Source organism: Hemitrygon akajei, unplaced genomic scaffold (genome assembly GCF_048418815.1).
Source record: "Hemitrygon akajei unplaced genomic scaffold, sHemAka1.3 Scf000089, whole genome shotgun sequence".
NCBI lineage: Eukaryota > Metazoa > Chordata > Chondrichthyes > Myliobatiformes > Dasyatidae > Hemitrygon > Hemitrygon akajei.
The window spans coordinates 1307544-1333417 of NW_027331975.1; the positions used below are offsets into that span (position 1 = coordinate 1307544).

The 25874-nt window shown below is 48.3% G+C and overlaps 2 protein-coding genes across 3 annotated transcripts in view; both read left to right on the forward strand.

The window, feature by feature from the left end:
* Positions 1-7150, forward strand: part of LOC140722779 (NACHT, LRR and PYD domains-containing protein 12-like) — a 34075-nt gene extending 26925 nt beyond the window's left edge. For both annotated transcript variants that reach the window (XM_073037450.1, XM_073037449.1), the window contains 5 exons: positions 902-2657; positions 3605-3691; positions 3855-4025; positions 4180-4347; positions 4512-7150. In XM_073037450.1, the coding sequence (XP_072893551.1) occupies positions 902-2657; positions 3605-3691; positions 3855-4025; positions 4180-4347; positions 4512-4599 (2270 nt within the window). In that variant the 3' untranslated portion in view covers positions 4600-7150. The remainder of the gene's footprint in view (positions 1-901; positions 2658-3604; positions 3692-3854; positions 4026-4179; positions 4348-4511) is intronic.
* Positions 1-25874, forward strand: part of LOC140722806 (uncharacterized) — an 879998-nt gene that overhangs the window by 694041 nt on the left and 160083 nt on the right. The gene's annotated exons all lie outside the window — the stretch shown is intronic.

Sequence of the window (25874 nt, forward strand, 5' to 3'; positions counted from 1 at the left end):
TGGCACAGGTAGCAATCCTGAGATCACTACTTTTGAGGTCCTGTTTCTCAGCTTTTTTCCTAACCTGCTGTGTTCGGTTTTCCAGACCTCCTCCCTTTGCTTTTCCTACGTCGTTGTTAACAATGTTTGTCACGACTTCTGGCTGCTCAACCTCCCTTCTCAGGATATTGTGGACGCGTCCAGAAACATTTCGGACAATGGCACCTGAGAGGCAAAGTACCATCGGTGTGCACAGAATCGCCTACCTGTCCTCCTGACTTTAGAGTTCCCTATTCCCGCTGCCATCCTCTTCAGTTTCCTGCTCTTCTGCGCATCATCGGGGAATTGCCTGGGTTCATGTACCGGCTCCTCGGAGAATTAGAGACTGTAGACCAGCGCGGGGTGTGTTACATCGTGACTGGCTCAGCCTGGAAAAGGAAACTGAAATTATGTTCCTTTTCTGTGGCTCAGTACTGACAGCTTAATCCTAAAGGAGTGTCAAGAACATGGGGTCCATTGTGAGAGAAGTAAAAGTCAGTAGAGCAAGTAAATGCCCCCCTACCCCACAGTTACCCTCTGCAGGGTTGCACAGTTGAGCAGAAGCTGAGCAGTGAAAGCAGTGAAACCACCCGCTCCACACAACACTCTCCTCTCCAGAATCACGTGTGCACTTGGTGCTCGCTGGAACACCGGGGCATCTGCAAACTACCAACAGAGGGGAGAGTGGAGCCTTTAACAGCGAATCTGAATCAGATCAGAAATGTTTCTGGGCCGTCGTTCATTTTCAGACACTCTAATCTCTGATCTCCCGATTTCACCCAAACGGTGTCTTTAACGAGTATTTTTTTTATTAAAGAAAATATGTCGTGAGCTCCATGTTCATCAGATCAGGCATTGACAACCTATTTCTGTCCGTCATAAGATGTTCGAAGGAAACACATGGAGACTCTGCGGACACAGACTGAAACACTGAGAGTGAACACGATCCTGATGAGGGAGAAGGTGAAGGTTTTCCAGCTGGTTGATCGATACGCTGAGCTCACGGTCATTTCTACTGTTCGAGATCGGAGACTGGTGGAACATGAGCTGCTGGCAAGAGGCAGAGAGCACGAGGAGTGGAGAGAGAAACATCTCCGTGGAAAGCTGCAAAAAATCCGGATAGATCAGTTATTCAAGAGGAGTTTTCTTAAACAATTTAAAAGACCTAACATGGAAAAACAATCTGGGATGTCCGCAGCGGTGGCCGGCGTTCCAGGCATCGGGAAAACAACAATGGTACAAAAGATTGTTTATGACTGGGCCACAGGGAAAATATACCAACAATTCCAATTTGTCTTCAGTTTCAAATTCCGGGATTTAAACTCCATTAACTGCAGAGTAAACATAAAGGAACTGATTCTGGATCAGTATCCTTACTTTGGGAATATTCTGAGAGAGGTCTGGAAGAATCCAGAGGGATTGCTGTTTATATTTGATGGTTTGGATGAATTCAATGAAAAAATCAATTTTGCTGACAGCCGGAGAGGCACAGAACCTCAGTCCACATGCACAGACCCTGAATTCAAGTGCAAGGTGTCTGACATTGTGTACAGTTTAATCCAGCACAAGCTACTCCCAGGGTGTTCAGTGCTGATGACGACCCGTCCCACTGCGTTACATTTATTGGAAAAGGCGGAGATCAGTACCTGGGCTGAAATCCTGGGATTTTCTGGTGAGGAACGGAAGGAATATTTCATCAGGCATTTTGAAGATAAAATGGTGGCGGCAGCTGTTTTCAAACACGTGAAGGAGAACGAGGTCCTGTACACCATGAGCTACAACCCCTCCTACTGCTGGATCCTCGCTCTGACACTGGGCCCCTTCTTCACACAAAGAGTCGTGGACCCACAGCGAGTACCCAAGACCATCACCCAACTGTACTCCTACTATATTTACAACATCCTGAAAAACCACGGCCGTGAGATTGAGAACCCCCGTGATGTGTTACTCAGGGTTGGTCAGATGGCCTTCAGAGGAGTGTCCGGGAGGAAAATTGTGTTTACAGATGTAGATTTGATCAAGTACAATCTGCAGCCTTCCCAGTTCCTGTCCGGGTTCCTGATGGAGCTTTTGGAGAGAGAGGATTCTGCCCAGAGTGTGGTGTACACATTCCCACACCTCACCATTCAAGAGTTTGTAGCTGCAGTCGCACAATTCCTGAATCCACATCCCGGAGATATCCTGAAATTCCTCACTGAAGCCCACAACACGACAGATGGGCGATTTGAGGTATTCCTCCGTTTTGTAGCTGGTCTCTCCTCCCCAATGACAGCTCGGGGCCTGGAGGAGTTTCTGGGTCCATTTCCTCATCAAACAACCTGCCGGGTGATTGACTGGGTGAAGGAGGAGGTTAAACGTCAGATTGGAAACACATGGAGTAAAGCTGGTAAAAGGAGCTTCCTGAACACATTGCACTACCTGTTTGAGTCACAGAATCGTGGACTGGCTCAGGACGCACTGGGATCTGTGAAAACACTTCCATTCAGTGGAATGACACTGACCCCGATTGACTGCGCGGTCCTGTGTCATGTCATCAGATTCTGTGATACAATAAAACACCTCGACCTGGAGAACTGCCGCATTCATTGTGAAGGAATCCAGCGGCTGGGACCCGGGCTGCACAAGTGCCAGGAGTTGAGGTAACTTGATTTATTTTTCACTCTGAATTGTGAAACTGTTCCATTGTGTTGTTTCAATGTAAGGGAACTGGGATAAAACTGTAATAAATCAGATTGTGAAGAATTGTGACAAATGCTTAGGGAAAAGTGGCCATTGGTTTAATGGTTTTAAATCACAGGAATGGCTGCCTGTGCTTCCCGCTGCCTGTGGCACGTCCATTGACAATATTTCTTCTCACTGTTACTGACACCCAGACCGACACTGACTGCAGCAGGTGGGTCAGAGATTCACACTCCCTTCCCGGTGAGGGACAAGAGAGCGTCAGCAGACCGTCTCAGTGAGAAGGAAAGAAGTACCATTGTAAGATTGTCCTCCCCTGCCCTTCCCCGTGTCTTATCACCATCCTGTGTGACTGTGCTCACTACCAGATCCCCAGTCCCCAATGCGTGCATCTCCTCTCCCGATTGTGGGCCTCAGTTCAGACTCAACCCTCCCGTGCAATCTATTTCTGCATCGTCTCATCTTGTGGGATTATCTTTTCCCATCAGCATCCTCCTGTGGGACCTCTCATCCTCATCCCCCTTCGTCCTGCTGATTCTGTCTTCCTAGCTCTTTTCCTTAGATGGAGTCTCTTCTATTATCTCCCATCGACATATCCTCATTCACAAATCTTTCTCACTGTGGCACTTCCTCCCACACTTCAACCCTAACACATCAGGAACAGTTTTCTAACCATCGGGAAATTGGACAGAATATGTTGAGTTTACAGGGTCACACCGACTGACTAAATTACTGACATTCGGTGAATACCGTGGAGCTGGTCAGTGAGGGACATTGACAGTGATGGGAACTCCGATCAGTGATTTACTGAAGGGTTTAATGTTTCCTGAAATATCCGAGTGAGAGAAATTCCCCCAGACCCACGGTTTGAATTACTTTGTTCATCAACTTGTTTATTTTTGTTTAGCCTTGGTTGGAATGAACTGGGAGATTCAGAAGTGAAACTGGTGTCTGCGGCTCTGAGGAACCCCGAGTGTAAAATACAGAAACTGGGGTAAGTACCAAACTGAGGGAGATTGTTTTTACAGTCACTGGGTGTCTGACACAGAACATTAATGTGATTAGTAATTGTGTTACTGATAAACACTGGGGATTTTTACCGTCTCCTGTCTCTCTGTGTCCTTCACCCTCACTCTCTCTCTCTCTCTCATCTCCAGGTTGTGGGGTGTCGGTCTCACAGATTCTGGTGCCGAGGATCTCGCCTCCGCCCTCAGTACAAACCCATCATTGATGGAGTTGGACCTGAGTGCTAATAAACTGGGAGATTCAGGAGTGAAACTTGTATCTGCGGCTCTGAGGGACCCGGAGTGTAAAATACAGAAACTGAGGTGAGTACCAGAGTGTATGAGATTGTGTTTACAGTCACTGGGTGTCTACACTGAACATTAATGTGATCAATAATTGTGTTACTGATAAACACTGGGGATTTGTACCGTCTCCTGTCTCTCTGTGTCCTTCACCCTCACTCTCTCTCATCTCCAGGCTGAGGGATGTCGGTCTCACAGATTCTGGTGCCGAGGATCTAATCTCTGCTCTCAGGACAAACCCATCACTGAGGGAGTTGAGCCTGGGATGGAACTCGCTCACAGACCGATGGGTCCCCGCCCTCCGCCTCCTCATTCTGGCCCTCCCGAGTCTGCAGCGGATAGAGTGAGTGTTTGTGTTAACGTTCAATCTGATAAAATGTCAGCGGATCCGTGGGTTTCCTGGTGATATTTGTCTGTGAGTGCTATTGAAACAATAACCCCGGTCCCCTGTTACTGACACTGTTGTGAAAACTGTTAATTTCATCTTTATTCCTCTATCTGTTTCAGGCTGCTGGGGAATCAGTTTAGAGAGACAGGGAGGAATGAACTGAGATCTCTGCAGGAACCCAGACCTGGATTGACCGTGCATCTGTGAACATCAGAATGTGTTAACATCACAGGGTCAGACACAGGGTGAAGCTCATTCCACACCATCCCATCACATACTCCCGGGGTCAGACACAGAGTGAAGCACCCTCCACACCGTCACGTCACACACACTCCCGGGGTCAGACACAGAGTGAATCTCCCTCCACACCGTCCCATCACACAGTCCCGGGGTCAGATGCAGATTGAATCTCCCTCCACACCGTCCCACCACACACTCCCGGGGTCAGACACAGAGTGAATCTCCCTCCACACCGTCCCATCACACACTCCCGGGGTCAGACACAGAGTGAATCTCCCTCCACACCGTCCCATCACACACTCCCGGGGTCAGACACAGATTGAATCTCCCTCCACACCGTCCCATCACACACTCCCGGGGACAGACACAGAGTGAATCTCCCTCCACACCGTCCCATCACACACTCCCGGGGTCAGACACAGAGTGAATCTCCCTCCACACCGTCCCATCACACACTCCCGGGGTCAGACACAGAGTGAATCTCCCCCCTCACCGTCCCATCACACACTCCCGGGGACAGACTCAGAGTGAAGCACCCTCCACACCGTCCCATCACATACTCCCGGGGTCAGACACAGAGTGAAGCACCCTCCACACTGTCCCATCACATACTCCTGGGGACAGACTCAGAGTGAAGCACCCTCCACACTGTCCCATCACACACTCCCGGGGACAGACTCAGAGTGAAGCACCCTCCACACTGTCCCATCACATACTCCTGGGGACAGACACGGGGGAGGATGGGAGTGGGCAGAAACGAGCAGGGGTATACAAATGGGAATCATAACCATAGCAGTTAACAATCAAATTTGACTTCTACGCTCGAGAAATAGCCCAGGATGAAATCAAAGTTGAGGATAATTCTGGAGAACGGGACTCCACCCCTTCCTCGCAGGACGCCGTCCGTTCCCTTCTACTCACACGGACCGTGATCCCAAACAAATGCCATTCTTTCCCATTCATTCCCACTATCGGCACTGCCAATGAGACCACCCCTTCCCATTCACTCCACTCATCCGCATTCCTAATGGGACGCATCCCTACTCATTCGCTTGCATCATCCATACTTCCATTGGGCCCCGCCCCATCTCATTCAGTCCCACTGTTTGCCTGCCAGTGAGCCTCGCGCCTTCCAATTTACTCCCACCGTCTGCACCACTCCAATTCAGTCCTGTCGTCCGATCTCCCAGTGGGATCTGGCCCTTCCCAATCACTCCCACTATCTGCCTCCCAGTGGGACTCCATTCAGTTTATTTCCAACGGGAATGGGATTATGGAAATTGGCGAGGACGCCTGAATTCAGTATTTGACCGAACTGGGAGCGGAGTTTACAAAATTTGACGTTTATTAGTTACACGAAAAGTCGAGGGTGGTGTGGATGTTGACGGCTTTGTTACACTGACGATGCTCATCTCCTGGCGGAGACGGCGGATAGGATCGGACGGAAGGACCTTCGGCACGTCTTCCTGAAGATGGCGGGGTTTGGGGGTGCATGTGAGAGAGGTTTATGGTTTCCGTGTCCACACGCCGGGTGATTCATCGCGCCCGGTTCCCGGTGTCCCACATAGCACACAGGAAGTTATACTTGGCACGGTTCCCGCTCTTCATATCGTGGCTGGGAATTTTGCCAGGCACGGTTCCCGATCTCTGTCTCCACACCGAGAGTTTTACCGCGCACGGTGTCGGGTCTCTGTATTGACAGCGGGAATATTACCGCACACGTTTCCTGATGTCTGTATCCTCCTCTCTCCACGACACTCGGAGTGATGACGCACAGGATCCGGAGATGAGAATGTCGGATCGGTCTCTATTGTTTGCGATAAATTTATTATTTGTGATAAACAGTCTGCGCAATCGAGTGGAGGGTGGTCGAGACTGTCTGTCCTGCGAGGGGCTCCTGATTGAAAATGGTGAATAGGGAGGGAGCGACAGAAGGATTTAGAATGGTCACTAGGGAGGGAGTGAAAGGTTGACTGAAAATGGTCTCCGGGGAGAAAGTGATGGGCTGAGTGACAATGTGCGCCAGGGAGGGGGCGATGGGCGGAATTAAGATGGCCGCGGTCACCTTGTTTCTCATGGCCGGCGGGGAGGGAGTGATACACTGACAAGACAGTGGGAGTGACAGGCGGAGTTAAAATGACCGACAGGGTGGGGATTGTGCACTGACTGAAAATTATCGCCGGGGGTGATACCGGGAGGAGGCACCGGGAGTTATGTGCTGATTAAAAATAGGTTTCTGGATTAACGCCAGAATATAAAACTATCACCGGGGGAGATTGACGCGCACATTGAAAATGGTCACCAGGGAGGAAGGGAGGGCTGCACTGAGAGAAAATGGACGCCAGAAGGTGACAGGTCAGAGAGAGTGGCGGCCCGACCTGTAATAGTCCCTGACTCCTAGTCCTAGATTCCTTTGCTACAATGGCCGACAGGGAGAGAGTGATGGACAGAATTCAAATGGCCAACATTGCTTAATTTACAACTGTAATGATGAAATCAATAAACCGCTGTAACTTCCTGTCCTGTTGCCGGACTCGAGTTTTATTTGAGGTTTCTGCTGCCCCCCGCACCCTGTGCACTGCAACAGTGGGTCGGAGCTCCTCACACTGACACAGTAGCGTCTCAGCTCCAGGCTGAGGGAGGTCGGATGCCCAGGATCTCATCTCCACCAACGCCACTTCCTGGATAACTGACACCCTCCTGCCACCCGCAAACAGTTACATCGACTAAAATATCAGACGTAAGTCCACTGAGGTTCCTAGTATGTGATGGATGGTGGATGGAAAACCGGCGTTAGCACGGGGTGCAGCCCCCCCACAGCATCCAATCACACACTCCCGGGGTAAGACACAGAGCGAATCTCCCTCCGCACCGTCCCATCAGACACTCCCGTGGTCAGACTCAGAGTGGAGCTCCCTCCACACCGTCCCATCACACACTCCCGGGGTCAGACACAGAGTGGAGCTCCCTCCACACCGTCCCATCACACTCTCCCGGGATCAGACACAGAGTGGAGCTCCCTCCACACCGTCCTCTCACACACTCCGGGGGTCAGACACAGAGTGAATCTCCCTCCACACTGTCCTCTCACGCACTCCCGGGGTCAGACACGGGGAAAAAAAACGTCTCTATAGTGTATCAACTGAGTGGAGACTCACTCTGTGTTCACCTTGGAACCGGCAACCACACACACGCACGCACACACACACACACACACACACACACACACACACACAATGAATATATGTCGAAGTGGTCACAGAGACGGGGAGAGATGCAGTTTGCACAGACCAGGACAGGGTGGGAGCGGGCACAAACAGGCAGCGGAGTACAGACGGGAATCATAACCATAGCAGTTAACAATGACATTTGAATTGTAGGTTCAAGAAGTAGCCCAGGATGAAATCGAATTTGGGGATAATTTTTCAAAGCGGGACTCCACCCCTTCCCGTCCTCTCCCACGGTCCGCATTTCTCACAGGACGCCGTCCCTTCCCGTCCACTCACACGGACCGCGATCCCAATTAAATGCCAATCTTTCCCATTCATTCCCACCATCCGCACTCCCAATGACACAACCCCTTCCCATTCACTCCACCCATCCGCATTCCTAACGAGACGCACCCCTACCCATTCGCTTGTATTGTCCAAACTTCCATTGGGCCCAACCCCTTCTTCTTCACTCCCACTGGGCCCCGTCCCTTCCCATTTACCGGCACCGTCTGCATCGCTTCCCATTCACTCCTGTCGTCCGGAGTATCCCAGTGGGATCTGGCCCTTCCCATTCACTCCCACCATCGGCCTCCCAATAGGACTCCATTCAGTTTATTTCCAACGGGAATGTGATCCTGTTAGTTAGCGGGACGCCTGAATTCTGTACTTGACAGAACTCGGAGCGGGGTTTATGGAATTTGACGAGAACGCCGATGGTTTATCAGTTACACGGACAGTCGAGGGTGGTGTGGATGTTGACGGCTTTGTTACACTGACGATGCTCATCTCCTGGCGGAGACGGTGGATAGGATCGGACGGAAGGACCTTCGGCACGTCTTCCTGAAGATGGCGGGGGTGGGGTGCGTGTGAGAGAGGTTTACCGTTTCCGTATCGCCACGCCGGGAGATTCATTGCGCCCGGTTCCCTGTGTCCACATAACAGACCGGAAGTTATACAGGACACGGTTTCCGGTCTCCATGTCCCAAACAGGGATTTTTGCCAGGTACGGTTCCCGATCTCTGTCTCCACACTGAGAGTTTTACCGCGCACGGTGTCGGGTCTCTGTATCGACACCGGAATAATACCGCACACGTTTCCTGGTGTCTGTTTCCTCCACTCTCCACGACACTCGGAGTGATAACGCACAGGGTCCGGAGATGAGGATGTCGGATCGGTCTCTATTGTTTGCGATATATTTATTATTTGTGATAAACAGTCTGCGCAATCGAGTGGAGGGTGGTCGAGACTGTCTGTCCTGCGAGGGGCTCCTGATTGAAAATGGTGAATAGGGAGGGAACGACAGAAGGATTTAGAATGGTCACTAGGGAGGGAGTGAACGGTTGATTGAAAATGGTCTCCGGGGAGAAAGTGATGGGCTGAGTGACAATGGGCGCCAGGGAGGTGGCGATGGGCGGAATTAAGATGGCCGCGGTCACTTTGTTTCTCATGGCCGGCAGCGAGGGAGTGATACACTGACAAGAGAGAGGGAGTGACAGGCAGAGTTAAAATGACCGACGGCATGGGGATTGTGCACTGACTGAAAATTATCACGGGGTGGGGCGGAATTATGTGCTGATTAAAAATAGGATTCTGGATTAAAACCAGAATATAAAATTAATACCAGGGATAGATTGACAAGCCAATATAACATTGTCAATAGGGAGGGGGTGACGCACGCTTTGAAAATGGTTTCCAGGGAGGGAGGGAGGGATACACTGAGAGAAAATGGACGTCAGGAGTTGACAATTCAGAGAGAGAGGCGGCCCGACCTGAAATAGTCCCTGATTCCTTTGTTACAATGGCCGACAGGCACAGAGTGATGGACAGACAACAGGGAGGGAGAGACGCACCGGGTAAAATGGCCGAAATGGAGTCAGTGGCACATTGAGAAGAGAGAGGGGGTAATGGGTCGATATAAAATGATCTATTGCTCTGACAGAAAATGGCCGCTGCTTCGCTGAAACTTCCTGACGGGGCAGTTTCGGGTTGTGACATCTTTTTTAAAGTGAGCGCCGGGAAGGGAGGGGAAGAGACGCCGATTGAAAACGGCCGTCAGCATCGTTAATTGTGCTGATAAAAAGGGAGAGATTTATTGACTGAAGGAGACCCCGTTCGGGCGGGTTGAAACGGGACCAAGGAGGAAGCGACGCCTTGGATAAAATGAACAGCAGAGAAGGAATGAAGGACACGCTGAATTCAATTAATCCCACCCTGCATAAACTCATTTCTGGGAGGTAGAACCATCAATTTGCGGGAGACTCCCGGGAGAGGTGGGATGTCTGCAATAGAGCAGCTCCTTAGCGGCCAGCCAGCTAGTTTAAATAACGTTAGCTCTGCTAATGAACGAATGACACCCGTTAAACTCAGCTCAACAGTGATTTAACCCATCATGGGCAATAGAAAAGTCACTGTTGCAAACAGTGCAGCGAGCAACACTGTCAGTATTTTTTACCCCTATTAGGCAGGGGTACACTTTAGGGTAGTCTGGGGTGAAGTACGTTTTGTATTTTCATTTTTTGGAATACTCTGCAATGGTTCTCTCTCTCTCTCTCTCTCTCTCTCTCTCTCTCTCTCTCTCTCTCTCTCTCTCTCTCTCTCTCTCTCTCTCTCTCTCTCTCTCTCTCTCTCTCTCTCTCTCTCTCTCTCTCTCTCTCGCTCTCTCCCGCTCTCCCTCTCCTTCTCCCTCTCTGCCTCTCTCCCTCTGATGCCGCAGTCCCTTTCTCTCAATCCCAAACCCCAGACCCCCCCCCCCCCCCCCCCCCACGGGACGAAGTGCCAGAGGAGTGAGAATGTCATGGTCCTGGCTTGCTTTTCCCACATTTTCCCTTTCCTGCCTAATTGGTCCTTAATCCCCACACTTGATTCCCAATCTTTTTCAATTGTTCTCAATCACCAGCACCTGGTTTCCATTACTCACCAGAGGATAAGACCCCGACAGCTCCGGTTCGTCCTTGTCAGATTGTTGGTCGACTCTCAGAGAGAGAGGAACCTTGCTGCCAGTCTTCAACCCCGTATCTCTCCGTAAACCAAGTCTCCCAGGTCCTGCCTCAGGCTGGTCCCGATTCTACACTAGCTACGGAGATTCTTCCTCCTGATCCTGCCTCCGCGTCGGAGTCCTGCACTTGGGTTCGTTTTCCTGCCGCGTCCGTGTCACAGAGAAAGATTGATATAGAGAAGAATTTAGAGTCAGTGAGAAAAAAAAAGAGAAACAGGCAGACAAATACGGGAGAGACGGAAAAAAAAACCCAGAAATCAAACCCGAGGGAGAGAGTGAGAGAGTAAGTCCGAGAGAGCAATGAGTAAACCCGAGAGAGTGAGTGATAGAGAGATAAAGACACAGAGAAATCAAGTGAGTGAGAGCGAGAGAGCGAAACTGACGACTGCAGCAACATCAGTGAGGACCAAGAAGGCTTGGACCAGGGAAGCGCAGGACGCCTACAGGACTGCTTTGAATCGGTGGACTGGACTATATTCAGCGATTCATCTTCGAATCTGGATGAGTATAGTGTAGTTGTTATGGACTTCATTAAGATCTGTGTGGATGATTATGTGCCTACAAAAATTACTGTACAATCGCAAACCAAAGGCCGTGGATGAAACAGAGGGTACGCCGTCTGCTGAAGTCTAGATCAGTGGCATCTAAATTTGGTGATCAACGGCTGTACCAGAAAACCAGGTATGATTTGCAGACGGTTATTTCAAGGGCGAAGTGACAATATCCAACGAGGTTGGAGGCGACATCTGATGTACGACAAATCTGGCAGGGTCTGCAAGACATTACTTCCTACAAAGCGAAACCCAATGGCATGAATTGCAGCGATGGTTCACTACCAGATATACCCAACGCCTTCTCTGCGCGCTTTGAACGGGAGAATATAACTACAGCTGTGAAGATCCCTGCTGCACGCGGTGACGCTGTGATCTTCGTCTCAGAGGCCGATGTTCGGTTGTCTTTAAAGACAGTGAAACCTCGCAAGGCTATAGGTTCGATGGAATTCCTTGTAAGGTTGTGAAAATCTGTGTCAACCAACTGGTGGGACTTTTCAAGGACATTTTCAACCTCTCACTGCTACGGGCGGAATTTCCCACTGCTTCAAATAAAGCCACAAATATACCAGTGCCTAAGAAGATTAATGTGAGCTGCCTTAATGACTATCGCCCTGTAGCACTCACATCGAGAGTGATGGAATGCTTTGAGAGGTTGGTCATGCCCAGGGAAAACTCCTGCCTCAGGAAGCATCTGGACCCACTGCAATTTGCCTATCGCCACAACAGGTCAATTGCGGAAGCAATCTTAATGGCTCTTCATACGGCTTTAGACCACCTGGACAATACAAATACCTATGCAGGATGCAGTTTGGTGACAGTAGCTCACAATTCACACCATCATTCCGCAATCCTGATTAAGAAGTTACAGAACCTGGTCCTCTGTACCTCCGTCTCCAATTGGGTCCTCGACTTCCTAATTGGAAGACGAAATCCGTACGGATTGGTGAAAGTATCTCCTCCACGCTGACGATCAACTTTGGTGCACCTCAGGCTGTGCGCTTAGCCCACTGCTCTACTCTCTGTACACCCATGACTGTGTGGTTAGACATGGCTCATATACCATCTATAAATTTACTGATGATACAACCATTGTTGGTCGAATATGAGATGGAGACGAGAGGGCGCACAGGAACGAGATATACCAGCTAGTGGAGTGGTGTCTCAGCAACAACCTGGCACTCAACGTCAGTGAGACGAAAGAGCTGATTGTGGACTTCAGGAACGGCAAGACAAAGGATCAGATACCGATCCACACAGAGGGATCAGAAGTGGAGAGAGGAGCAGTTTCAAGTTCCTGGGTGTCTGTTTCTCTGAGGACCTAACCTGGTCCCAACACATCGATGCAGCTACAAAGAACGAGCCAGTCAGCGACTACACTTCATTGTTTAGTTTGAAGAGATTTGGTATTGTGAACAAAATAAACTCCAAAACTTCTATAGACGGGAGAGCATTCTGACAGGCTGGGTCACTGTCTGGTATGGAGGGTTGTTGGGGGGGGGGGGGGGGGGGGGGGTAGGTGCGGTGCTACTGCACAGGACCGAAAGAAGCTGCAGACGGTCGTAAATTTAGGCAGCTCCATCTTGGATACTAGCCTGTAAAGTTCCCAGGACGTCATCCTGGAGCGGTGTCAGCGTCCATTATTCAGGACCCCCGATCACCCAGGGCATACCCCTTTCTCATTGCTACCATCATGGGGGAGGTACAGGAGCCTGACGGCACACACTCAGCGATTCAGGAACAGGTTCTTCCCCTCTGCCATCCGATTCCTAAATGGACATTGAACCCGCGCTTACTATCTCACATTTTTATCATATATTATTTCTGTTTTGCACGATTTTTAAAATTCACTATACACCCGATGTATTTATTTTACTTATTTATCTACTTTTTCTGTGTTAAGTATTGCATTGACCTGCTGCTGCTCAGTTAACAAATATCACGGCACATGCCGGTGATATTAAACGTGATTTCGATCATGAGAATATCTGTTTGCATCCGGTACTGCAACGCTCCGGGGAGAGCGAAGGGCATGTCAAGGCACCGATGAACTCACGGTTCTTCACTGGAACCAAGAAAGAGGTCGGTTTGTACCACTGGACACGGACTACTGAGGTCAAAAGAGTGGAACTGTCCCAATGCCAAAGGTTTTGTAATTCAGAAACTCTCCCCCACATGTTTCATGAACAATTCTACTGTATTATGATGATGTGAAAATTGGCCATGAAACACGTGAAAAGGAACAGAAAGACCGAGGGCAGAGAATAATAATCTCCTCTCTCTCTTTCTATCTGTCTGTCTCTCTCTGTGACTGTCTCTCTCTCACTCTCCCTTCTCTCCCCTCCCTCTCTCTGTCAGTCTCTCTCTCTGTGACTGTCTCTTCTCTCTCTCTCTCTCTCTCTCTCTCTCTCTCTCTCTCTCTCTCTCTCTCTCTCTCTCTCTCTCTCTCTCTCTCTCTCTCTCTCTCTCTCTCTCTCTCTCTCTCTCTCTGTCTCTCTCTCTGTCTCTCTGTCTCTCTCTCTGTCTCTCTGTCTCTCTGTCTCTCTGTCTCTCTGTCTCTCTGTCTCTCTGTCTCTCTGTCTCTCTGTCTCTGTCTCTGTCTCTGTCTCTGTCTCTGTCTCTCCCCTCTCTCCTCTCCCTCTCTCTGTCAGTCTCTCTCTCCTCTCTCGCTTCTCTCCCTCTCTCGCTCTCACTGTCTCTCTCCTTAAGCCAAATACTCATGCCACCCTGCTTTTCAATCACAATATTCAAAAGTAAGCTTTTGAAACATATACCGCTTTTCTTTAAAAGAGCTTAATGATAGAATCTGCACGTTTTATTCTAACATCTTCGAATTTTACTGTTTTTTTGCGAAATCTACTGAATATTTTATCAATAAATTATGAACATATAGAACTTCATACATCGATATTATTTGACACCTCCCCACACCTGCTCCTCAGCTGCTATGTAAAAAGGGTTAACTGCACGTGTCATTTCATTAAGTGCCGATATCGTCATTTCCACGGAGGGTTTCAGCGTCACAAGGGAGTTTCTCTCTCCTATTAATAAGCATCTGAATCACTGAGCTCTCACTGAACAGCCGCTCCGGCACTCACAGTGACTCGCCGATCCACACAGCGGGACAGAGAGAGCACGCTGCAGAAGGAAGGTTTGCTGGTTCCGGAATGGATCAGAGTCCGGGAACAGCAGCGTGGAGTGTGGCAGAAATTCCGAAGAATGTCTTCTGGGCTGCTCAGTTTGTCTTTGCTAATTATGAATGGATGACCTTAGATCTTCGAATTACGCATGCGTTAATAACAATTCAAATGATTTTCTTTCCCGTCCTCGCTATCATTGCTCTTCCCGGTAAGTCTCTCTCCAAAGCTCAACTATGCAACAATATTTAACTGTTTTCTAATGTTTATCGCCCATTTGAAATCATTGCTGCTGTCGCACACTGCGGATAAGACATTTTGAAAGCTTCAAATTCTGCAGCGATGCTGTTCCCTGTGACTCCTGGCACTGCGCAGGTCGGTGCTGTAACCGGTAAACTCTGTCCAGCCGTTGCACACATCATGACATGACCGGGGCTTTGATATTTTGCCTCTGGAAACGTTGCTTCTTTCCTGCCGCTTCTTCTCCCATCGAGAACATCAGCAGCCGAATCAAGTTGCTTCCAGACCTTGTGTTTACAATGCAAATTAATTTTCCAAATCCAAATATTTGGAAATATAATCCAAATCCGCAATATTCTCGCAGCCAACCGCCCTGTCGACTAAGCGCCAGCCACAAATCTACACACTAGCCACAAATCGGATAAATTCTTAACAGAAAACGCTACCTGATGTGTTTCACTTTTATATTATTTTTCTCCTCCTCGCAGTGAACCTGGTGACAATTTTAATCCTGTCCAGAGGAAAGTGCGGTCTCTCTAGAGTTGTCACTTGCTACCTGGTTGCCATGGCAGCGGCGGATCTTATGGTCGTTGTCCTGGACTTGATATTCAGCAAGATTCCGTACGCTTACGTGCCAGTGAAACTTTTCCTCTGGGCTGCGGGTACACCAGTGTGTAAAATCCACGCCGTCCTGCTTTACGCCGCCACCGATTGTTCGGTCTGGTTCACCGTCACTTTCACCTTTGACCGGTTTGTGGCCATTTGTTGCCAGAAGCTGAAAACAAAATATTGCACCGGGAAAACTGCGGCTGTGATTCTGGGAACAGTGACTGCGATCAGCTGCTTAAAGAACATTTACTGGTATTTTCGGTTCTCAGGACATTATGAAGCGATAATTGCTCCATTTATTTGTATGAAAACTGAGTATTATTTGTCCTTATCTGTCGCAATGCCAATAGACTTATTTCATTACCTTCTCACCCCTGTAATCCCATTCCTGCTGGTTCTCCTGACGAATGCATTAACCGTCCGGCATGTTTTAGTCACCAGCAGAGGGCGCAGGAGACTCCGGTGTGCTGACAAGGGACAGGGTGCCAGGGACCCGGAGATGGAAAGCCGCAGGAAATCCCTCGTTTTACTGCTGATCATCTCTGGTAATTTCGTCCTGCTGTGGGGACCGTTCACTGTTTATTCTTTGTGGATCGTATTGTTTCGTATCTCTGCGGTGAAGCCTCCTCCGGATTCTCTGCGAGAACTGGGCTCGATGCTGCAGCTTCTGAGCTGCTGCACAAACACGGCTCTTTACACCGTCACCCAGACTAAGTTCAGGGAGCAACTGAAGGACGCGATAAAACATCCCCTGGCTCTCATTGCTGGAAGGATGTCATGAATTAATGATGTTTCCCTGCCTGGCTCAACTAATTCACCACATTGTAGACAATCTCTGCACCAAAGGGGACCCGTGTAAATACGTGTTCGTCTCATTCCGCACTCGCTTTACTATCGCGCATGATTCCTCACTCCAGCTCAACTGACGAACCTTGAATCGTTTTTTTTTTTCTGCATTCACCAGTGTATATTCCCCTCTCTTCCCGAGTGGAACGACCTACGTTTGTCAGTGTAGATCAGCGCCGCCCTTGTGACCCACAGTTCTGTCTTGCAAGTCCCACCGTCCATCTGGTTCTGATGCACTGCCCCGCTCCAGCGTGAGATTCTGTGTTCCCGAAACCTCTCCTGTTCAGCGGTCCAGTTCCCCCAGTTCGCAGTTCGAGACTGGAGATCGTGTCCCGGGTATCGCTGACCGAGACCAAGGATTCCGGAAACATCTTGCAATCTCAGTGTTAACGGAAGCTTGAAAAGTCGATGCTAGTTTTGTAGAAATGCGAATGTCAGTCCGCAATGTGGGGTGCACTTGCTGTAGTTTTTTATAAAGCCTCAGTCTGGTCGAGGGGGGAAGGCGAGGACAGACATGTCGCCGGATTCCAATGTGAAAGAAACGCGGGGGAAATACAGCGCACATACTTTGGTGTTTTACCTATAGGGATCGAGAGACTGAAAACTCTGGAACTGCGCGTTCCTTCAGACTTAGCACAGACCTAATGCCATTGGCGGGTGTTCCAAACTTACCTGACCTCCCCAAATCCGTCAAAGTCATTCAGAGTCATTGGAGCAGCCGGTAAAATGGGCTGAGAAATGGTCGATGTAATTTCATTCAGGGAACTGCGAGCTGTTGCGTTAGGAGGATTTACACGTTGAATGTTGGGGCAGCGATGAGTGTAGTGGAACAGGGGAATCTAGGAATGGAGATCCATAATCTCTCGAAAGCGGCATCAAAGTTCGACAGGGCCGTAAAGAGGGTATTTGGTACATTGACCTTCATATGTTAAGGTATTGGGTATCGGTGATGAGATGTTATGTTGAAGTTTTATGACGTCGGTGAGGCCGAATTAGGAGTGTGTATGCAGATCTGGTCACCTTTCTGAAGGAACGATATCAATAAGATTGAATGAGTTCATAGAGATTTTACGAGACTGTTGCGGGGTGTTGAGGACAGAGCTATAAGTATAGCTTGAACAGGTTATCGCTTTATTCCCTGAATCAGAGGAGAAACGCGAGTGATCTGACCTGTCACTTCAATGTGGAGTAAACAGAGCGATCACGACTGCTGGTGGCGCATCACTGACGCTCTGGTATTGTCACTGTGTATTCAGACCGGTCACTGACCACACGGACAAGGCTTCTCCCTCAATATCGGCAATCGTGTTAGAAATGTTTGTATCAGGTCCATGAATATCCGCACAGATCATCTCATTGCTCATTCAGAACTTCCCTCAATTAACTAACACTGTCGTTACATTTCCTGTCCCAACTCGGGCACGGCAGTGACGTTCATATTTAAACTCGTCAATAATAATACCCCATAATCATCGACCACGGACTGTGACTGAATATCCGAGCACAATATTACATTTAATTCTAAATACCCAACCCTTATTCTGCATATTAAATTGTGAATTTTCCATCAAGAGCCGAAGTGTACAATCACGGGATGAACTACTGAGTTGTGCGCTTGCGAAAAATCAAATTAAGACAAGTTATTAAACGATCTCCAATTAAAACACGAATCCCTATGTTATTCCAATCTCAGGATACGTTAGAAATCACCGGTTCAAAGTGAGTCTATCATCAAAATCCATATATGTTACCATATCCTATCTCAAGATTTTTTGCTTTACTGGCTGTTACAGGAGGGTGTGGAAGAAAAGTAAACTATTTTCCCCCAACTGCTACACATAAGCAGACAGCCGCTGCCAAACAACTGAGAAGGTGCGTTTTAAAGATTTGTGAATGTGAGTCTTTACGCAGCAGATCTGCAGACGGAGAAGGACGTGAATCAGTTCCGATGGGATCAGCACAAACTCTCCACTCGGCATACTGACCGCGTGTCTGTGACTTCCTGGAGAGACATCGCCAGGGCTGAAGAGGTCAGCAGACCCGAACACAAACTGAATGGTATGCCAACATGTTAGAGCCATCAGAGCCGTAATTTGGACCTTCAAAAAGACACTTCAGTTCAATAAACAGAACCCTGTGTTTTTATAGACACCTCATCGCTGCTGTGGGGAATAATGGGGACACGTTTTTTTTTTTCTTTCATTCCGCCCCTCCCCCACCTAATTAGCTTTATCTATCGCCTTCTATCTTTTATCACCTCCAGCTTCATGTTCTAGCTGGATCCCCCATCATATCCAGTGTGATTAGACCATTATATACAGGAGCAGGAGTAGTCCACTCGGCCGATCGAGTCTTCTCTCCCAGTCTATCATGGCTCATTTATAACTACTCTTAACCCCATTCTCCCGCCTTCTCCCCGTGACGTGGCATCCAGACTAACCAGGAACCAACCAATCCACCCTTTAGTATACTCAGTGTTTTGGCGTCTACAGCCGTCGATGGCAATGAATTACACAGGTTCAACACCATCTGGTTGAGCGAATTCCTTCTCGTCTCTGCTTTAAATGGTCGTCCTTCTGTACTGACGCTGTGCCCTCTGGTCCTGTTTCCACAGTTACTACATCTAGTCCTTTGGGTATTCGATAGTTTTCCATAAATCCACCCTCCTTGTTCTGAACTCAGGCGAGTACAGGTTCAGAACCTTCAAACTCTCCTCATACGCTCAGCCGTGAATTCCCGGAATCATTCTAGTGAGCCCCCTCTGGACCGTTCCCAATACCAGCACTACCTTTCTTAATGAGGTGTCCCAGACCGATCACAATACTCCGTGCCGGCTGATGAACGCGGAGAAATGCCCGCTGAAACGGTTATCTACGTTCGTTAACCATAGAGCGACCAGTTGGTTTCTGCAGTAGAATTAAGTCAAACGCCATGTTTCCTCCATAAGTTATCCATCTGCCGATATGTGGAATCACGGTTAACAACTGAGCTCTCTGAAATGCGCAGGCGTTTAGTGGTGATATAGTTCACTCGCCGTCTACCCTGTAGAGATGAAATGTGCCCGTCATCAGATATGTATTATGTAAGGATCAGTTCAGCTGTTCACCCGGATGGTCGTTCTGTAGAACATGGGAACTGTCGGGGACGGGTCACTCGTGTCCCTCCCGTTCTTTCTTTATTTTTATTTTCATTCTCGCCGTTCGGTCTCATTCTTCTATCTGATTATGTTCACGGTGTTTTACTCCGGGCTGGTCCAGTCAGAGTGGATCAGCTCCCTTTTCCCCATCCTCCTCGCTGTTTCTCATTTTCCTATTTAGTGATGTACACGGTGTTTTATTCCGGGCTGGTCCAGTCAGAGTGGATCAGCTCCCTTTTCTCGATCCTCCTCGCTGATTCTTATTCTCCTATTTAGTGATGCTCCCTGTGTTTTACTCCGGGCTGGTCCAGTCAGAGGGGATCAGCTCCCTTTTCTCCATCCTCCTCGCTGTTTCTCATTTCCCTATTTATTGATGATCACGGTGTTTTGGTTCTGATTTCACTCCCGATCCCTTCGATTCCTCCAGAAACTTCCCCGCTTATGTCTTCATCCTCGCCGGTATACGAATTTAGATTGTTGCGTTGCCGCATGAGGAATCATTATTGGACCTTCACACAGCGGAGTCGTGTGTTTTGTTTTCTTTCTCAACAATCTCTCCATCTCCGGACTGCTCCCTCTTTGTTCTTCCATATCTCTGTCTTTATCTCTGTTCACCTCCCAAGGCACCGTGACAATTTGCTTCTTTGCTTCTCCCTCTGTTCTCTGTTTCTCTCCGACCACACGTCCGGTCCCCTACTGAGCAAAGTACATCTCATTGTAGCGTTTCGGAACATATATTTACACTGATCATAAATGTACGCTGCACTTTAAAGAACTTACAAAGCCACCAGAAAAAAATCTTCTGATCTTTTTCCCTCTCTCTCTCTCTCTCTCTCTCTCTCTCTCTCTCTCTCTCTCTCTCTCTCTCTCTCTCTCTCTCTCTCTCTCTCTCTGCAACTAACTGGACTCGAACTTGCAATGTAACCTATTTTTGAAAAGAAAGAAGGAAATATGATACTGGAGATCCGAATTAAAACAGAAATTGCAGAAAACGCTCCGCTGATGATGTAGGTTCTTTGTAAAATAATAATTGCTATTTGAGGTGTCTGTAGTTACTGTTCACCACAAGGAGAAACACCACAGTACCCCGTCTCTGTGGATTCGAACACGGTATCTTCTTCCATTCATCATCTGATGGGTCTTCCACCCGATCGGAGTTTCACCACAAGGAGAAACACCACCGTACCTCGTATCTGTGGATTCGAACACGGTATCTTCTTCCATTCATCATCTGATGGGTCTTCCACCCGATCGGAGTTTTACAACACCATTGAAGTAGGAGTTGGGACGACGGGTAACTTTCGAGCGCGAAGCGATTCAGGCCACCACTTTGTCCATTCTCTTTATCAGTCTATATCCTCCTGCACCCGCCCTCCTTAAAACAACACTTGCTGCTCCTCCACCTGTCTGCTCATAGGTCGCAGTCTTCACTACAGGGCCATCAATTTCATCATCGTTAAAAAAACGGTCCTAACACACCCTTGTGGAACCCTCCTAGTCACCGGTAGACAACCCGCAAACCATCCCTTTGCCTTGTTCCCACGCTTTCCCTGTTGTCAGCCAGCCAATGCTCGACGTTTGCGGCTGCCTTTCATGTAATCCACTGGGCAGATTCATGTGCGGAATCTTGTCAAAGACCTTCTGAAAATCGACGTGCACAACATCCACCGATTCTCGTTTGTCCATTCTGCTTGTTATTTCCTCAACTAATTCCATCGGGTTTGCCAGGTTCCCTTGAGGAAAACTATTTTGTCACGTGTCTTCGATTATCCCGAAACCGCTTCTTTAACAATCCACTCCAACATCTTCCCAACCACTGCTGTCTAATTATAGAGCTAACCGCCCTATAATTTCCTTTCTGAAGCTTCCCTCCCTGCCTGAAGATTGAAGTGTCATTTGGTATTCTCAGTCCTCTGCAACTATGCCGGAGTATCTTAATATTTGAAAGATGATTACTAAAGCACCCACAATTCCGTTAGCCGCCACTTTTAAAACTCTGGGTTGTCTTCCCGTCATTTCAAGGTGACCGATCTACCTTCAGACTGATTAGTTTCTCAAGCAGCTTTTCCTTAGTCAAAGCACTTCTGCCCCGGACACCCTCGAACTCTCAGCACACTGTCAGTGTCTTCGACAGTAAAGACTGGTGCAAGATACTTGTTCAGTTCCTCCGCCATTCCCTTGAATCCAGTTATTATCTCTACAGCGCTATTTCCCAGCAGTGCTTACACTCCCATGTTTTTTACTATATATATGAAACCGAAAAAAACTGTATGATTGTTGAAATTATTGGCGTGATACCCTTCATATTTAATCACTCCATCCCTCTCCTCTTATGACCATCTCCAACGGAATCCCACCACCATGCATATCTTCAATTCATGATCCCCCCTCCCCCCCCCCGCCACTTTCTGTTTACGGCGGGGATCGCTCCCCACGCGACTCCTTTGTCCATTCATCCCTCCCCACAGATCGCTCTCCTGGCGCTTATGCTTACAAGCGGAGCAAGTGATACCTCTGCCCCTACACCTCTTCCCTCAGGGCCTTAAACAGTCCTTCCTGGTGAGGTGGGATGTACCTCACAGAAACTTCGCGCGTTGTAACTGTTCATCCATGCTCTTGAGCTAATTATAATAATAAATTCAACTTCAGCTTTGTCCCTTACATTTTAATATCGATATTTAAAAAATCACCCATGTACCGATCGAAGCGCCTCTTCAATGTTCCCAGTTTCCTGGCCTCATTCCTGATGCTCAGCACCTTCTAAATCTTTGCCCACTCAGCCTGGCCAAATTCATCCCATAATTCTGTCCCTCGAGACCAAGTAACATCCTTATAAAACCTTTCTACAATACGACCAGTCTAATCATTTTATTCCAACAACAGAGTGAGCAAAACTCTCTTGTTTCAGGTACTGAGGAAGATTGTGAGAAAAAGAGAGGCCTGATGATGATGGGCCATTGTACGGGTGGAAATGGTCGTGGGTGAAAGCACATCACACACTGGGTTCAACATTACAGTATGGGGTTTGATCCTGCGTATGTATGCCGGCGCTGCCTCAATATCTATGATATTCCTGTGTGCACATCCCAGAGTCCAACATGGATACTCTGCTGATGTGGGGGAGTTTGTCCTGTGCACGGTCATTTTCCACAGGAAATGTTGCCATTATATTGCTCTTTTGGAAGAGGACAGCGAGTCTTTGAGAAGAAGTGCGGCGGCGGCCATTTTCAAATTGCTTCTCAGATCGGAGTTCTGAGAGGCGGGACTGCGCAGGCGCGTGAAGAAGGCCTGGGACGGAGGGAAGATATAAAAAGGAGAGAAGGAGTGAGGTAGTACTCTTTTGGAAGAGGACAGCGAGGCTTTGAGAAGAAGTGCGGCGGCGGCCATTTTCAAATTGCTTCTCAGATCGGAGTTCTGAGAGGCGGGACTGCGCAGGCGCGTGAAGGAGGCCTGGGAAGGAGGGAAGACATAAAAAGAACGCAGCCTTAAGCAGCGGGCAACTTCGTTTGCGGGCAGCGGAGTGAACCGGGAGCAGAGTGTAGGGCTTGGGCTCAGAGGGCTTAGGCGGAAGAGGGCACAGTAGGCTTATGTTTTAGTTCTCCTTGTTACTTTCAGTTATTCGGGAAGTATGAGTGTGAGGGCAGCTTGTTGTTCTCGGTGTCGGATGTGGGAGGTCCTGGAGTCTCCGAACCTCCCGGACGTCCACATCTGCGCCAGGTGCGCCGTGCTGCAGCTCCTGAGGGACCGAGTTAGGGAATTGGAGCTGCAGCTCGATGACCTTCGTCTGGTCAGGGAGAGCGAGGAGGTGATAGAGAGGAGTTACAGGCAGGTGGTCACTCCGGGGCCACGGGAGGCAGATAGGTGGGTCACGGTCAGGAAGGGGAAGAGGCAGGTACTAGAGAGTACCCAAGTGGCTATACCCCTTGACAATAAGTATTCATGTCACTGGAGGAAGTGACAGTGGCCGGGCCTCCGGCAGAGAGGACGGCCCTGTAGCTCAGAAAGGTAGGGATAGAAGAAAGAGGACCATAGTAATAGGGGACTCGATAGTCAGGGGTTCAGACAGGCGGTTCTGTGGAGGTGATCGGGAGTCACGGATGGTAGTTTGCCTCCCTGGTGCCAGGGTCCGGGACGTTTCTGATCGCGTCCAAGATATCCTGAAGTGGGAGGGTGAGGAGCCAGAGGTCGTGGTACATGTAGGTACCAATGACATAGGTAGGAAAGGGGAAGAGGTCCTGAAACGAGAGTATAGGGAGTTAGGAAGGCAGTTAAGAAGAAGGACCGCAAAGGTAGTAATCTCGGGATTACTGCCTGTGCCACGCGACAGTGAGAGTAGGAATGGAATTAGGTGGAGGATGAATGTGTGGCTGAGGGATTGGAGCAGGAGGCAGGGATTCAAGTTTCTGGATCATTGGGACCTCTTCTGGGGCATGCGTGACCTGTTCAAGAAGGACGGGTTACACTTGAATCCTGGGGGGACCAATATCCTAGCGGGGAGGTTTGCTAGGGCTACAGGGCAGACTTTAAACTAGTAAGATGGGGGGGGGCGGAAATCAATTTGAGGAAACTATGGGAGAGGAGGTTAGTTCACCAGTAGAGCAAGTAACTAGACAGTGTGTGAGGGAGGAAAGGCAGGTGATGGAGAAAGGATGCGCTCAGCCCGAAGATGTAGGGGAGAAGAAAGAAAAGGATAATAATTTTGAATGCATTGCTAGGGATGAAAAGAGAGGAGGAGGTGGAGAGTATCTTAAATGTATCTATTTTAATGCTAGGAGCATTGTAAGAAAGGTGGATGAGCTTAAAGCGTGGATTGATACCTGGAATTATGATGTTGTAGCTATTAGTGAAACATGGTTGCAGGAAGGGTGTGATTGGCAACTAAATATTCCTGTATTTAGTTGCTTCAGGTGTGATAGAGTAGGAGGGGCCAGAGGAGTAGGTGTTGCATTGCTTGTCCGAGAAAATCTTATGGCAGTGCTTTGGAAGGATAGATTAGAGAGCTCCTCTAGGGAGACTATTTGGGTGGAATTGAGGAATGGGAAAGGTGTAGTAACACTGATAGGAGTGTATTATAGGCCACCTAATGGGGAGCGTGAGTTGGAAGAGCAAATGTGTAAGGAGATAGCAGATATTTGTAGTAAACACAAGGTGGTGATTGTGGGAGATTTTAATTTTCCACACATAGATTGGGAAGCTCATTCTGTAAAACGGCTGGATGGTTTAGAGTTTGTAAAATGTGTGCAGGATAGTTTTTTGCAACAATACATAGAAGTACCGACTAGAGATGGGGCAGTGTTGGATCTCCTGTTAGGGAATGCGATTGGTCAGCTGACAGATGTATGTGTTGGGGAGCACTTCGGGTCCAGTGATCACAATAGCATTAGCTTCAATATAATTATGAAGAAGGACAGGACTGGACCTAGAGTTGAGATTTTTGATTGGAGAAAGGCTAACTTTGAGGAGATGCGCAGGGATTTAGAGAGAGTGGATTGGGTCAAGTTGTTTTATGGGAAGGATGTAATGAGAAATGGAGGTCACTTAAGGGTGAAATTATGAGGGTAAAGAATCTTTATGTTCCTGTTCGGTTGAAAGGAAAGGTTAAAGGTTTGAAAGCGCCATGGTTTTCAAGGGATATTAGAAACTTGGTTCGAAAAAAGAGGGATGTCTACAATAGTTATAGGCAGCATGGAGTAAAGGAATTGCTCGAGGAATATAAAGAATGTAAAAGGAATCTTAAGAAAGAGATTAGAAAAGCTAAAAGAAGTTACGAGTTTGGTTTGGCAAATAAGGTGGAAGTAAATCCGAAAGGCTTCTACAGTTATATTAAAAGCAAGAGGATAGTGAGGGATAAAATTGGTCCCTTAGAGAATCAGGGTGGTCAGCTATGTGAGGAGCCGAGGGAGATGGGAGAGATTTTGAACGATTTCTTCTCTTCGGTATTCACTAAGGAAAAAGGATATTGAATGGTGTAAGGTGTGGGAAACAAGTAAGGAAGTTATGGAACCTATGACAATTAAAGAGCTGGAAGTACTGGAGCTTTTAAGAAATTTAAAAGTGGATAAATCTCCGGGTCCTGACAGGATATTCCCCAGGACCTTGAGGGAAGTTTGTGTAGAGATAGCAGGAGCTCTGACGGAGATCTTTCAGATGTCATTAGAAACGGGGATTGTGCCGGAGGATTGGCGTATTGCTCATGTGGTTCCATTGTTTAAAAAGGGTTCTAGAAGTAAGGCTGGCAATTAATAGACCTGTCAGTTTGACATCAGTGGTAGGTAAATTAATGGAAAGTATTCTTAGAGATAGTATTTATAATTATCTGGATAGACAGGATCTGATTAGGAGTATCCAGCATTGATTTGTGCGTGGAAGGTCATGTTTGACAAACCTTATTGAATTTTTTGAAGTAGTTACGAGGAATGTTGACGAGGGTAAGGCAGTGGATGTAGTCTATATGGATTTCAGCAAGGCCTTTGACAAAGTTCCACATGGAAGGTTAGTTAAGAAGGTTCAATCGTT